The sequence below is a fragment of the Oryctolagus cuniculus genome, chromosome 17 (genome assembly GCF_964237555.1).
Source record: "Oryctolagus cuniculus chromosome 17, mOryCun1.1, whole genome shotgun sequence".
NCBI lineage: Eukaryota > Metazoa > Chordata > Mammalia > Lagomorpha > Leporidae > Oryctolagus > Oryctolagus cuniculus.
This window is the reverse complement of record NC_091448.1, coordinates 20,323,054-20,337,653: the sequence shown is the minus strand read 5'-3', so window position 1 is coordinate 20,337,653 and position 14,600 is coordinate 20,323,054. Positions and strand designations below refer to the sequence as shown.

General features: G+C 60.2%; 1 protein-coding gene across 1 annotated transcript; it reads left to right on the top strand.

Moving 5' to 3' along the window:
- Positions 1-5,449: 5,449 nt before the first annotated feature.
- Positions 5,450-14,079, top strand: NAGLU (N-acetyl-alpha-glucosaminidase). Its single transcript, XM_002719166.5, has 6 exons — positions 5,450-5,894; positions 6,469-6,616; positions 7,145-7,291; positions 7,443-7,528; positions 8,317-8,573; positions 12,690-14,079. Exons 1-6 carry the CDS (start codon positions 5,512-5,514, stop codon positions 13,898-13,900), a joined length of 2,232 nt encoding a protein of 743 aa, XP_002719212.2. The 5' UTR covers positions 5,450-5,511; the 3' UTR covers positions 13,901-14,079.
- The last annotated feature ends 521 nt before the right edge of the window (positions 14,080-14,600 follow it).

Sequence of the window (14,600 nt, the reverse complement as noted above, 5' to 3'; positions counted from 1 at the left end):
GCCTGGCAGTTCAAGCCCAGTTAAGACGCCTGTGCCCTTATCAGAGTTCCCCAGGTCAGTGGCCAGGGCTTCACTCCCAGCTCCGGCTCCTGATGCTGGCTTCCCGCTGACGCAGACCCTGCGAGGCGCTGGCGATGGCCCCAGCCGCTGGGCCCTGCCATCCATGTGGAAGACCTGGACTAAACCTCCAGCTTCAGCTTTGCTCTGGCTGTAGAGGGCATCTCAACAGTGCGCCAGTGGACGGGAGCTCACACTCTCTTCTCGCAAATGAAACAAAATAAATAGGCCAACCTTATGCTGTACAATCGGGATAAAGTGGGGAGGAGGAGGCCTAGGGCTTCCTTAGGGAGAACTCTCTCCTTGGTGGCCGGAGCTGGGAAAGAAGCAGGGCTGGCTGAGCACTGATGGCCTTGGGCCGCATCCAGCGCGGCCAGTTGGAGAACCAAGGGTGTGTGGGAAGCCCTTGAGTCCTAGAGCGAGGAGCGGGAATAGGGCGGAGCTGCTGTGCCCCAGACATCTGTCCAGTGAGCGAGTCTGGGCTCCTGTCCAGGAATGCTTTCATCCTCAAGCCCAGAACCAGCGTGGGAGACAGTGGCCTAGAGTCCGCCATCCCTGGCAAGTCACGGCCTCCCCAGAGACCCGGGGCTGGGGCACCTTCGCTGTGGGGTACTGCACTTCTCTTGGCCTCAGAGGAGAGAGGCGTGGAAGTGCAGAGCCTGCTGGCAGCCTGGGCCCCTCAGTTCAGGGAGTGACCTGCCGGCTTCCCCAGAGCACGTCCTTGGTGCGGGCTGCTCCCTGGTGGCCACACCGGGAAGGACTCCTCCTTCCTCAGGCAATGTGGGCTGGAAACTGGGTTGGGCTGGGGGATGCCCGGGGAGTGAGCCTGGGGCTGTTGTGTGTGTGTGGACAGAAGGACAGGCAGGACAGGAGCAGAGAGGTGAGAGATGGAGAGCAGGCAGAGCCCAGTCAACTTGGGTCACACACGTAATTGAAAAAATAGCAAAACGTGTCACTACCAGTTACCTATTATGAAGTCACGCCTTCCACCCCAGTGTCCCGGGACCCCTCCCAGGGCACCCACTGTTTACACAGTCTCCTTTTTATAACATAAACAGTAATGAACTATACTGCTTTGGCCTTTTTCTCTTATTAAAGATTTACTCATTTGAGAGCTTCGGGAGTAGAGAGAGGGAGTGACTGAGCGCGATCTATCTGCTGGTTCACTCCCCCAAAGGACCTTAACAACCCAGTCTGGGCCCGGCCAAAGCCAGGAGCCGGGAGCCCCGAGCACTCAGGCCGTGGTCCGCTGCTGTCCCCAGCTCATCACAGGGGAGCTGGATCAGAAGCAGCGTGCTCATCTGGGGTGCCAGCGTCGTGGGCGGTCGCTTAACCCACCGCACCGCCACACTGGCCCCTTTAACCTTTTTCTTCATGGTTTTCGGAACATCCGAATCAGCGGTCACATCGCAGACGTAGAAAGGCGGGGCACACTTCCTCACAGCCAGCACCTCCGTCAAGAAGACGTTAGCGGGAGGAAAGCGTCGCAGAAATCCAGTCGCTGTTCTGCTTCATTTGGGAGCTTCGGAAACGAGGACCCAGAGACACCAGCCTTTCTGCCGGCGAGACTGGATGATGCCGGGAAGAAGTGAGATTAGGGTCATTAGGGTCGGGCCCAGCAGGCCCGTGTGGTCAGGTCCTCCCTACTCTCTGTGCCCTGGGGCTGGGGCTGGGGGCCCTTCTGGAATGAGGTCTTATCTACCACCCAGCAGGTCAGCCAGCTCTCCTGCTGAAAGGCCAGGAAAGATTACAACAACATCCCTAGGTTTGATGGCTGCCTCTAGGGAACATTGACTCTAGTTTTTATGAGGAAAATGAGAATTCTCCTTGATGCCCTACTTGGAGGAGAAAGAGAAGCCGGTTCAGCTCCAGCCGTCAGCAAGCGAAGCAGCAGCCTCACCGGCACCTCCCCCGCTGCTACCATAACCTTAGCAAAGCCTTTGGGTTTCAACCCATCGATGTGTTTTACGTTATTCAGCCAGCCTCGGACCGACCTCAAAGAGCTGCCAGCCTGGTGGGGAAGAAGAGAGACATTGATGCTCTGGGGGTTAGTGGTGGCGCTCCTGCCCCAGCCTCCTTGGGCCACATTTGGAAAGAGTGGGTTAAGCCACTGTCTGCAGTGCCGGCGTCGCATATGGGTGCCGGTTCATGTCCTGGCTGCTCCTCTTCCAATCCAGCTCTCTGCTAATGGCCTGGGAAAGCAGTGGAGGATGGCTCAAGTGCTTGGGCCCCTGCACCCATGTGGGAGACCTGGAAGAAGCTCTTGGCTCCTGGCTTCAGCTCAGCCTGGTTCCAGCCATTGCAGCCATCTGGGGAGTGAACCAGCAGATGGAAGACCTCTCTGTCTCTCCTTCTCTCCTGTAACTTTCAAATACACAAATAAATCTTTAAAAAATTTTTTTTAAAAGAAGTTCCATTGGCCAGCGTTGTGATGCAGTGGGTTAAGCCGCCACTTGTATCGCTGGCATCCCATAGGAGCGCTGGGGGTGCTTCCCTCCAGGCCAGTCGTGGAGCTGCTTCCTAGGAAAAGCTGAGAACCTCCTGGCCCTTGGACCTGAGTGTGGGGAGCACACCCTGCAGCAGCTGCCTGGTGCACCTGGTGTCTGAGCTGGGGCAGGGGAGTGGACAAGCTGGCTGACTCCCTGGATCCCCAGTTCTTGTTAAACTCCTAAGACCGACTGGGGGAGCCCTGAAATAAAAGAGCTGACTAAGCTGCTGTAGGTGCTAGCCAGAGAGGGAGCAGGTCTGGGACGCTTCCACAAACCACCGGCAGCAGGGCTAGGGAGCAGCCGAGGAGGCAGAGTTACAGAGAGACAGGTCTTCCATCTGCTGGTTCACTCCTCAAATGGCCGCAACAGCCGGGCCTGGGCCAGGCTGAAGAGGAGCCCCAGATTCCATCCGGGTCTCCCACAAGCACTTGGGCCATCTTGCGCTTCTTTCCCCGGCACATTACCAGGAAGCTGGTTCGGAAGCACAGCAGCCAGGAGTGGAACCAGCAATCTGATACGGGCTGCCGGCATCCAGCGGAGTAACCATGTGCCACAGCGCCGGCCCTGGCAGGTAGCTCTTTAACTGACGAGCCTGGTCTCCCTTTCAGCCTCCAGAGCTTGTCATTAAATCTAGGACATCATCTTGGAATTCTCTGATCGTTCTTGTTCTGGATTCTCTAACGGACACAGCCCCTTTCTGACCCCTTCCCTACTCCAAGCTCCTTCACTCAGTCCTGGCCATCTGCAAATCCCACACCTGCCTCCAAAGGACTCCAAAGCCTTTAGAAAGAATGGAAATTGCCTCTCTTTTTCTTTTAAGACAGTCAAGAGCTCCAACCCCAACTCAGGCATCCCACGTGGATCGCAGGAACCCAACGACTTGAGCCGTCACTAACAGGGAACTGGAATCTGAACCCAGGCACTCAAACCAGGGCTTTGCTGCTCCGCCAGACACCTGCCCCAAGAGCGCTCCTTCTAAAGAGGTGGCTGGTGCCAGCGTGTGTGGCCCAGCTGGTTAGGCCGCCATCTGCATCCCCCTAACAGCACCCGTGCAAGTCCTGGCTGCCCCGCTTCCAACCCAGCTCCCCGCCAAAGTGTCTGGGAAAGCAACAGAGGATAGCCCTAGTGCTTGGGGCCCTGCCACCTGTAGGCAGGGGCCTGCTGGGTACTGGTGGACTGACCCCTTCTCATTTTGAGCACTTCTCGTTTTGCACACCTGCCGGGACCCCACCAGCCATGGCTGCTTCCTCATAGAGTGTGGACCCCTCCCACCCTGCTCCCTCCCGGTCCCCTCTCCATGTCGGAGGGCAGAGGGCTCTGCTGTTGCTTTCTCCCCTTTTCCTTTGGTCTCTCTCTCCCCTAATAAAATACTCTCACTTCTATTGGGACCCTTTCCTTATTTCTGTGTTGAAAGAAGTCAAGGACCAGGATGCACCCCTCCACTGGCACACCCGTGTGGGACACACGCTTGGAGTTCCTGGCTCCTGGTTTCAGTCTGCCCAGTCCTGGCCATGGCAGCACTTGGGGAGTGAATCAGCAGGTGGAAGGTCAAGATTCTCTCTCACACACATACCCTGCCTTTAAATGAATACTTTTTTAAAATATTGATTGATTTCTTTGAAAGGCAGAGTTACAAAAAGGCAGAGGCAGAGAGAGAGAGAGAGAGGTCTTCCATCCTCTGATTCACTCCCTGAATGGCTGCAATGGCCAGAGCTGTGACGATCAGCAGAGAGCTGGATCAGAAGTGGAGCAGCAGGGACTTGAACCAGTGCCCATATGAGATGCGGGCACTGCAGGTGACGGCTTTACTGCTATGCCACAGCACCGGCCCCGATAAATCTTTATAAATAAGGAGTCTTGGCTGGCGCCGCGGCTCACTAGGCTAATCCTCCGCCTTGCGGCGCCGGCACACCAGGTTCTAGTCCTGGTTGGGGCGCCGGATTCTGTCCGGGTTGCCCCTCTTCCAGGCCAGCTCTCTGCTGTGGCCAGGGAGTGCAGTGGAAGATGGCCCAGGTGCTTGGGCCCTGCACCTGCATGGGAGACCAGAAGCACCTGGCTCCTGGCTTCAGATCAGCGCGGTGCGCTGGCCTCAGCGGCCACTGGGGAGTGAACCAACGGAAAAAGGAAGAGCTTTCGCTCTCTCTCTCTCACTGTCCACTCTGCCTGTCAAAAATAAATAAATAAATAAATAAATAAGGAGTCTATCACTCCCTTCCCCACACAGCCAGCCTGAGCAGTCCCAGCACTTGGAGTGGCCCGAACCCTGCTCGGGGGTGTGCGGGGTTCCAGCCGCAGAGCCGCCGGCCCACGTGGACCTAGCACACGGCACTCCTCCGGCGCTTAGTCTGCCAGGCTGCCCCTGACAGATGGGACCGCGCGCTCACCAGGCCCACCAGGCCCACCAGGCCCAGCCCGGGCTCCCACAGCAACCTCCTAAATCGCACAAGCGCTTGGCCTGGGAGCCTTGTCTATGCATTCCTCTCCCACTTCTCCCCGCCAGTTCCTGTTCACCCAGGCAGTTAGATTGAAAGGTCACTTCCTTGTGGAAGCCTGGGGCTGGGGACCCTTGCACGTGTTCACAGCATCACAACCTGAGGATTCGGTTTCTAGGTCTCCGCAGAGCAGGACGGCGTGCAGATCCCAATGTTTGTATTCCATGGCGGGGGGGGTGGGTGGAGTGGACGGAAAGGTTTGCACGGGGGAGCGCGTTGTACCCAAAGGCGCCTGCGGAGGCGCCGCCGGTGGCGCCCGGCCCTGGACCTTTGACGTTGGCAGGGTCACGCGCTCCGCCACCCGGTGCCGTCGGGAGACACCGGTCAGAGCAGCTGGACCCGGAAGTCGCGACTCTGCGGTCAGGACCACGTGGCCTGAGACGCGCAGCTGATTGGGCGCAGGCCGTCCCGCCCCCCTCCGCCGGGATCCCAGATTGGCGGGCGGTGGACGCGGCCGCCCCCGGGCTGAGATCATGCAGGCGGCGGCGGTGGCCACGGCCCTGGGAATCCTGCTCTGGGCAGAGGCTGGGCGCTCGGCCGGCGATGAGGCCCGGGAGGCGGCGGCCGTGCGGGCGCTCGCGGAGCGGCTGCTGGGGCCCAGCAGGGCGGCCGACTTCGCGGTGTCGGTGGAGCGCGCCCTGGCGGCCGAGTCGGGCTTGGACACCTACAGCCTGAGCGGCGGCGGCGCGGCCCGCGTGCGGGTGCGCGGCTCGAGCGGCGTGGCGGCGGCTGCTGGGCTACACCGCTACCTGCGCGACTTTTGCGGCTGCCACGTGGCCTGGTCCGGCTCGCAGCTGCACCTGCCGCGCCCGCTGCCCGCAGTGCCGGAGGAGCTGACCGAGGCCACGCCCCACAGGTATCGATCCCGCGCAGCCCTCGCCGCTCCGGGGCCGCTGCCTCTCGCTTCCAGCCCTGCGGCGCCCACCTGTAGGCGGGGTCCCGCCCCATTCCTGCCCCAGCCTCGCTACAGAGGAAGACTGAGAAGCCGATGCAGCAACCCTGCCTGTGACGCGTGTCTTTGAGCAAGTCCCTAGCCGCCCAGGGCCTCGTTGGCCCATCTGAGAATGTGCACGGTGATGCAAAAGCCGTCAGTCGATTTTATGTCCTTTCTTCCCCACCCCCTCTCTGGAGATGCCGCGAAGTGACGCCCGCCCCCCGCAGCCCGCGGCTGTGTGTGTCACACACCGCAGCTCCCGTTAGGCCGAGGGGCGGCGACACCCCGCAGCACCCCGGCCGCCTTTGCCGTCCAGCCCTGGGACGCTCCGCGGGGCTGGGGTCCGACACGGCGGCAGAGGCAAACAGAACATGCGCGGGTCTCAGCCGCACCTGGGGCGGACCCTGCGCGCTTCCTGGGTGGTGGACCCTCAGGGGTGGCGGTGCTCCCATCTGCGCCCGCAGGCACCTGCCCCAGCTCCCACCCCTGCTCGCAGGTACCGCTACTACCAGAATGTGTGCACACAAAGCTACTCCTTCGTGTGGTGGGACTGGGCCCGCTGGGAGCAGGAGATTGACTGGATGGCCCTGAATGGCATCAACCTGGCGCTGGCCTGGAGCGGCCAGGAGGCCATCTGGCAACGGGTGCGTGCCCACCCGGCCCTCTACGCTCTCCCGCCCCTCCCCCCCCAGCATCAGCGGGAGAATAAGGGCTCGGGAGTGTGTGGGGGGTGCATGCTGGCTGCAGCCTCCAGCGGAAGTCTCCACTCCTCAACACCACCACGTGCTTACCAGGGGGCCGGCCCCAAGGGGCCTCTCCCCGCCCACCCCACATGAGCCCAGGCACCTGACCCTGCAGATTCCAAGGCAGTCCCCGCTGTCTCCCTCTGCTCCCCGGGGGCCAGCCTGTGCTCTGGCTGCTCCTGGAGGAGGCATTCCCCCCCCCCCACCACACACACACACAGCAGCCCTCGCCCTTCCTTCTGAGACCCCTCCCCAGTGTGAGGAAAGCCCTCCCTGTGCCCCACTTGGGGGTGGCTCCCCAGGGTGGTAGGCTCCTTGCAGCGGGTGGGGGGGTTTGCACCTTGTCTTGGCACCAAGCACGGGGAAGCCGGGCATGAGTCCATGAGGGAGATGAATGGATTTGTATGTGTGGGGTCCCCTTCCCCTCAGGTGTACCTGGCCTTGGGCCTGACCCAATCAGAGGTTGATGAGTACTTCACTGGGCCAGCCTTCCTGGCGTGGGGGCGCATGGGCAACCTGCACACGTGGGCCGGCCCCCTGCCTCGCTCCTGGCACCTCAAGCAGCTTTACCTGCAGGTAAAACGGCGTGGGAGGGGAGGGAGGAGGACACGGGGCCAGCCTTGGGGCGCCTACCAGGATTGTGGGGACGCTCTGTGCCCCAAGTAACGGCCTCCCCCGTGGAGGCCACAGCGGGCCTGCTCACCGGCTCCCCTCCTGTCCCCTGCAGCACCGGATCCTGGACCGCATGCGCTCATTCGGCATGACCCCGGTGCTGCCTGCCTTCGCAGGGCATGTCCCCAAGGCTGTCACCAGGTGAGGGTCTCCCCCAGGAGCCACTCAGCTCGGCCAGGGACTCTCCCCCCTCCCTCCCCTTCCCTCCACCTCTCCCCCTCCCTCCTTGCCTGCCTTGGCACATGTCAGGACCCAACAGCTGTCCTCGTGTCCCTGCGGTGGGATGGCCCTCTCACTCCTCTGTGCTGCCCTCCCCCCATCCTTGGGGCTGAGCAAGGTCTTCAGGGCCCAGGGGAGACCTCCCCTCACTCAAAAGGCCTTGCCAATGCCCGCCCACTGCTGCTCCTGCCCGGCTGCCCCTTGACCTCCCCCGCCGGGCAGCTGGAACCTCAATCATTCAGTCTGTGTCACCAGCCGCCTGGGGCGGGCTCGGTGCCGGCCCTGGGGAGTCTGCCTGAGTCTGTCCCCGATGGGAGCTATGTTGGCAGAGGCTCGCAGCACAGGGACCAGGGCGGGAATATTCTGGGGTGTGCTTCTCTATGGGGAAGACGGGGCAGAGGCGGTGCCGAGGTGGGATGAGGGGGGAGGGGCAGAGTTGCCAGGATGCTGAGAAGGGCCAGGTGGGTCAGCGAGGAGGGGGCAGGAAAGGCTCAAGCCGAGGGCACAGCATGTGCGAAGGCCAGGGGCACGAGCGCTGGAGGTGGGCGAGACCTTCTCGGGCCCTGCCGTCCTGGTGGGGGATGCGTTAGCGAGGCTGGGGGGGCTATGGGGCAGACGAATGCCACGCCATGTCAGTGTCTTGGAGTCGGGAGTCCGGCGAGGAGGGCAGCCGGTTTCCAGCCAGTGTCTGAGCTGTGGCTCCCCGCCAGGGTGTTCCCTCACATCAATGTCACCCAGCTGGGCAGCTGGGGACACTTCAACTGCTCCTACTCCTGCTCCTTCCTCCTGGCGCCGGAAGACCCCATGTTCCCCCTCATCGGGAGCCTCTTCCTGCGGGAGCTGACGCGAGAGTTCGGCACAGACCACGTGTACGGGGCGGACACGTTCAATGAGATGCAGCCCCCCTCGTCGGAGCCTTCCTACCTGGCCGCAGCCACCGCCGCTGTCTTCGAGGCCATGATCGCAGGTGCGGGGCCTGGGGGAGGGGAGGAGGGGCGCCCCCCACCCCGGGCAGCTTTAGGGTCTGGGAATGGTAACCCCTCATTGTCACCAGCAGCGGCTGACAGTTTGATGAGCACTTGCAGGCACTCGCATCTCATTTTATCCTACTGCGGTTGAGAGGTGGGGTCTGGATGTGACCGGGACAACCTAGCGGCAGCCTTGGCCTGACGGTTGGCCGGCTGGGTGACTTGGGACAAATGGCCCTCCTCCCTTCCGGTATTCAAGTGAGCTGCCTCCTAGGAGGCATGACGCCTGCAGAGCAGAGTGCAGGCGCCGTGCCCCCAGCGCTCGGGTGCCCAGCCTGCTGGGCCACCGTGGAAGCGTGTCTCCTGCCTGCCACTGACAGCGGGATGGAAAGGCCCAAGGCAGCAATGGCTTCTGGGTTAGGAAGCTGACAGCCAGGTTCATGGGGCCTCCAGCAAGAAAAGGAAGCGCAGGTTTATTTGAGAGAAAACCACGCTCCTGAGAATTTAGAAGCAGGCCACAGGCAGGGCAGGCGTGGGGCTGAGACTTCAGCCAGCAGTGGTCTGGGTTATGGGCAGGGCGGTTGTCACGGAAACTTGCCAGGAGGGGCAGTGGAGGAATCCAGCAGCTTCTCTTGATCTCACTCAGGGCTGTTTTTGCCCCATGTGTGGCCTTTCCGGTTTTGTCCTTTGTAAGATAAACATGTATTTCCCAGGATCTCACTTAGGTTAGTCGCTTGCTAAGGAATTTTATCTCAGGTTAGCTATCCCTGTGGAGTGTCCTGAACCTGGGGGGGATGCCTGTGTCCAGATAGTCTTCCCAGATCACAGCTGTGTTAGAAAAACAAGTCATGGGGGCCGGCGCTGTGGCAGAGCAGGTGAAGCTGCCGCCTGCAATGCCGGCATCACACATGGGCAGCAGTTCGAGTCCCAGCTGCACCACTTCCAACTCGGCTCCCTGCTAATGCACCTGGAAAAGCAGTGGAAGGTGGCCCAAGTCCCAGGGCCCCTGCACCCATGTGGGAGACCCAGATGAAGCTGCTGGCTCCTGGCTTTGGCCTGGCCCAGCCTAAGCTGTTGTGGCCATTTGGGGAGTGAACCAGCAGATGGGAGATTTTTTCTCTCTCTGTAACTCTGCCTTTCAAAGAAAATAAATAAATCCTTTAAAAAAAAAAAAAAAGAAAAACAGGTCATTTTTAACTTTTGTGACAGGAGTTTCTTCCAGTATGACCTATTGTGGGTTTTTTTTTTTTTGGGGGGGGGGCATAATCATAAGTAAGCAGGTTCTCAAGCAGGCAGGAGACAGATTTTTAATTTTCTAATTCTGGAAGTGCCTTTTTCTTTCCCAATGAACTCCTTAGCTGTCCCTGCCACACTGCTGAGCATGGCCCAGAATGAGCGGCATCAGTGCCACCCCCTGCCCTGCCCTGCCCCCATTTATTATTTTTTTACTTGAAAAGCAGAGAGAAAGAGAGAGAAAAACAATGTCTTCCATCCTCTGGCTCACTCCCCAGCTGGCCTCAGCATTCGGGGCTGGGCCAGGCCGAAGCCAGGAGTTTTTCTGGGTCTCCCACCTGCCACCCACCCTCTTAATAGCTGACAGTGGATCCAAGCCCAGCGCCAGTTCAGGAGGGGACGGCGCATACTCAGAGCGGAGCATCCGGCCGCTGGCTCCCTGACATTCAAGTTGTTCTGACACACGGCACACACTCACTCCATCCAAGCCATCATAAGGCATTTACCCAAAAGTCCAACCCCAGAGATGTGTACGATTTTTATGTGTTTTTATTTAAAAAAAAAGTTGTAAATGCCCAAGTCTCATCATCTGAGACTCAAGGCGATCTTTCTGCTGTGGGTCTGTGAAACATAAAACAGCAAGCAAGATACACGGTGGGGCAGGTGCCACGCAGACACTCCCGTTCCACGAGGAAGGAGGAGGGGAGCAGGCAGGAATAATTGATCCCAAACAAGAGCGAAAGCCAGCAGGGCAGACACTGGATCCCACGGCGCCCGTCTGGGCATCCTGTGCTCCCAGGGCCCCGCTGACCTGGGTTACACAGGTGGGTTCTGCGTGCTGCCTGCGTGCTGGTGGAAGCGGTACAGTTCAGAGCCCCCTGCTGCATTCCCAGAGCTCCACGGGGCACCGCCCGCCAGGGACCACGACCTTGCCGAACAAGCACCGCACAGATGCCCCGTGGTGCTGGGCAGGGCTGACTGGAGGCCACTGTAGGCGGTGGAGCACTTTGCCTCAAATTCAGAATCGGCAGCCCGGGCGGGCGTGTGAGGGTGCCTGGGCCCCGCCCTGACACATCTTCAGGCAGGCCTGGGATGGGAGGGGTTGCCTTGCAGATTTCTGCGATGCTCCTGCGGTCTTGGGTTTGTGTGTTTGATGGCTGCTATTCCTGTTTATCTCTGTAGCAATCTGTGAGTGGACACATTCCTGTTCATCAGGCTACGAACTTTCCCAAGCTTTCTGCTCCTCTTTCTTCTTTTTAAAAATATTTTATTTATTTATTTGAAAGGCAGAGTTAGAGACAGAGAGAACTCTTTCAGCCTCTGATTCCCTCCCCAAATGGCTACAAAAACCAGGGCTGGGCCAAGCTGAAACCAGGGGTCAGGAGCTTCTTCTGGGTCTCCCACATGGGTGGCAGGGTCCCAAGCACTCGGGCCATCTTCCGCTGCTTTCCCAGGTACATTAGCAGGGAGCTGGATTGGAAGTGGAGCAGCCGGGGCTCAAACCAGTGCCCATATGGGTTGCGGGTGTGGCAGGCGGGGGCCCTGCTGCTTTTGCTGGGAGTCTCACCTTGAGTGTGGCTTCTCATGGACTCAATGCAGGGTGCTTTGCACCAGTGTAACAAGGGTGACCATTCCCTAGGTTTCTAGTCGAGTCCCAGTGTCCATCTGAGGCTGGTTGCCTAGTCTCCTGCTCTGAGCCCTCAGTGCTCTGCACACAGCATTCTAGATTTTGCCCAGCCTGCTCCTCCCAGCTCTTCCAGGCTTGGCCTGAGCTGGCCCCACCTGTTCAAGTGTGCTTACAGTAATGGCTGCACTCCCTAGTGCCAATTTTCTGTATTGGCCTGTGTTGTTACCATAACGAAGTAACCGATGCCGGTGGGCTGTATGAAGAAAAGAGGTTTATTGTGGCTGAGGGTCCGGTCCGAGGGCAGGGCGGCACCTGGCGCTGGCCTTGGTGCTGAGGGAGCCCTGCAGCGGTGCAGCGCAGCCCCGAGCCGAGGGACCGGGGGTGAGCACAGCAGCTTCCTCTGGGCTCTGCTTATGAAGCCACCAGGATTCGGTGCTGTGGCTTCCCCCAACGGCCGTGTCTAATCCCAGCCACCGTCTGAAGGTCTCCCCTCTAGACCGCAGGGTCAGATTCGGTTTCTACCCTCCTGAGGCCTCGCAGTGGGGATCAACTTTCGACATATAAACGCTTGGGCAGCACACTCCAGCCGCAGCAGTCACACAGGCAGACCCTTGGGCCTTGCCCCAGACCTCCTCACGCAGAAGATCCAGACGCTGGGGCCCTGGAACCCGTGCTACAACAAGCCCTGTGGGTGGCCCTGAGGCCCGTGTGTTGCGGAAACCTGGGGTGGGAAAACTCCATTCAGACAGGCACCAGAGACAGTGGAGGATCCAGAGCAGTTTATTAACACCAGCGAGCTCGGCTGGAATCACTTCCCAAGAACCGAGCAACAAGCCCAAGTTCCTTACAACGTCTGTAGGCTCGGCAGCACCATACCTCAGCCATTACAGCATGGGCGAGTGACGTCCAGCAGGTCGTTTCACTTGAACCTACGTGACTTAGGACCACACTTCCAATGGTCAGTGTGTCCTGTGTGTCTATAAGAGAGGCCAAGGGCAGATTCCCAGGACAGATTTATGACTGGAGTTACAGAAAGCAGAACTTAGGTCATCTTGCCTCCCTAGACAGGATCACGGCGGGCAGCTGCCTTACTGGTCAACTGCCAACAGCCACTTTTCAAGGTCAGTGTTGGGGGAGGGGTCCGCTTTCCTCCCTTTGTCTCTGGGTCTGTTTTCCTCATCAGTAGAATGGGCAAATCCTCTCCCGGCCCCGCTCCTCTCATCTCCTCTTCTGTGTCCCCCCCCCCCCACTGCAGTGGACCCCGATGCTGTGTGGCTGCTCCAGGGCTGGCTCTTCCAGCACCAGCCCCAGTTCTGGGGGCCCAGCCAGGTCAAGGCTGTGCTGAACGCTGTGCCGCGTGGCCGCCTCCTGGTCCTGGATCTGTTCGCTGAGAACCAGCCCGTGTACACCCGCACCGCCTCCTTCCAGGGCCAGCCCTTCATCTGGTGCATGCTACATAACTTCGGGGGCAACCACGGCCTGTTTGGAGCCCTGGAGGCCGTGAACCGGGGCCCCGCGGCTGCCCGCCTCTTCCCCAACTCCACCATGGTGGGCACGGGCATAGCCCCTGAGGGCATCAGCCAGAACGAAGTGGTCTATGCCCTGATGGCTGAGCTGGGCTGGCGGAAGGAGCCGGTGCCCGATTTGGAGGCCTGGGTGACCAGCTTCGCGGGCCGGCGGTACGGGGTCGCACATCCGGACGCAGGGGCGGCGTGGAGGCTGCTGCTTCGGAGTGTCTACAACTGCTCCGGTGACGCCTGCAGGGGGCACAACCGCAGCCCACTGGTCAGGCGGCCGTCCCTACAGCTGAACACCACTGTCTGGTACAACCGCTCAGATGTGTTTGAGGCCTGGCGGCTGCTGCTCAAAGCCACCCCAACCCTGGCCTCCAGCCCAGCCTTTCGCTATGACCTGCTGGACGTCACTCGCCAGGCGGTGCAGGAGCTGGTCAGCCTGTACTACGAGGAGGCGAGGACCGCCTACCTGCACAAGGAGCTGGCGACCTTGCTCAGGGCCGGAGGCGTCCTGGCCTATGAGCTGCTACCTGCGCTGGACCGGGTGCTGGCCACCGACAGCCGCTTCCTGCTGGGCAGCTGGCTGGAGCAGGCCCGGGCCGCGGCGGCCAGTGAGGCCGAGGCCCAGCTCTATGAGCAGAACAGCCGCTTCCAGCTGACACTGTGGGGGCCGGAGGGGAACATCCTAGACTATGCCAACAAGCAGCTGGCCGGCCTGGTGGCCCAGTACTACAGCCCTCGCTGGCAGCTCTTTCTGGAGGCCCTGGCGGACAGCCTGGCCCGGGGCGTCCCCTTCCAGCAGCGCCTGTTTGACAAGCTGGTCTTCCGGCTGGAGCAAGCCTTCGTCCTCAGCTCCCGGAGGTACCCCACCCAGCCCCAGGGCGACACCGTGGACCTGGCCCAGAAGATCTTCCTCAAGTATTTTCCCCGGAAGGTGGCTGGCTCTCTGTGACGGATGAACCAGCCCTGAGCCGTGGCCGACCTCAGACTGCAGGCAGGAGCAGGTCTCCGGAACCTGGGGCTGTGGGTGGGCTCAGAGGGCTTTGGCGGGACACGAACCTCGCTCCCTCACCAGCCCAGAGCTGGGGGCGAGCGGCTGTTTCTACCTGCTGAATAAACTGATGAGCAGTCCATCAGAACGGGATCACGTGGAGGACTCGGGGCTATAGAGGGGCCCTGCCTTGGGGGCCAGTCCTCCCAGCCCTTGCCTCCGCTTCACCATTTTTTTTTTTTAAAGATTTTATTTATTTCTTTGAGAGGCAGAGTTACAGATAAAGAGAGGGAGAAACAGAGAGAAAAGTCTTCCATCCGCTGGGTCACTCCCCAAATGGCCACCGTGGCCAGAGCTGAGCCCATCCAAAGCCAGGGGCCAGAATCTTCTTCCAGGTCTCCCACGTGGGTGCAGGGGCCCAAGGACCTGGGCCATCTTCTGTAGCTTTCCCAGGCCATAGCAGAGAGCTGGATAGGAAGTAGAGCAGTCGGGACACAAACTGGCACCCATATGGGATGTCGGGGCTGCAGGCAGAAGCTTAGCCTATTAAAGCCACAGTCTTGGACCCTTCACCATTTTCAATACTAACCTCTGACCTTTGATCTCCTGACCCTGAAGAATGCCTTTCCAAAGCATTTACATATACAGGCTTGGCGGTGAC

Coding starts and splice junctions, on each gene's coding strand:
- NAGLU (XM_002719166.5), top strand. CDS start 5,512: ATGCAGGCGGCGGCGGTGGCCACGGCCCTGGGAATCCTGCTCTGGGCA. Junction 5,895..6,468: donor ACCGAGGCCACGCCCCACAG/GTATCGATCCCG, acceptor CCCTGCTCGCAG/GTACCGCTACTACCAGAATG. Junction 7,529..8,316: donor GTCCCCAAGGCTGTCACCAG/GTGAGGGTCTCC, acceptor GCTCCCCGCCAG/GGTGTTCCCTCACATCAATG.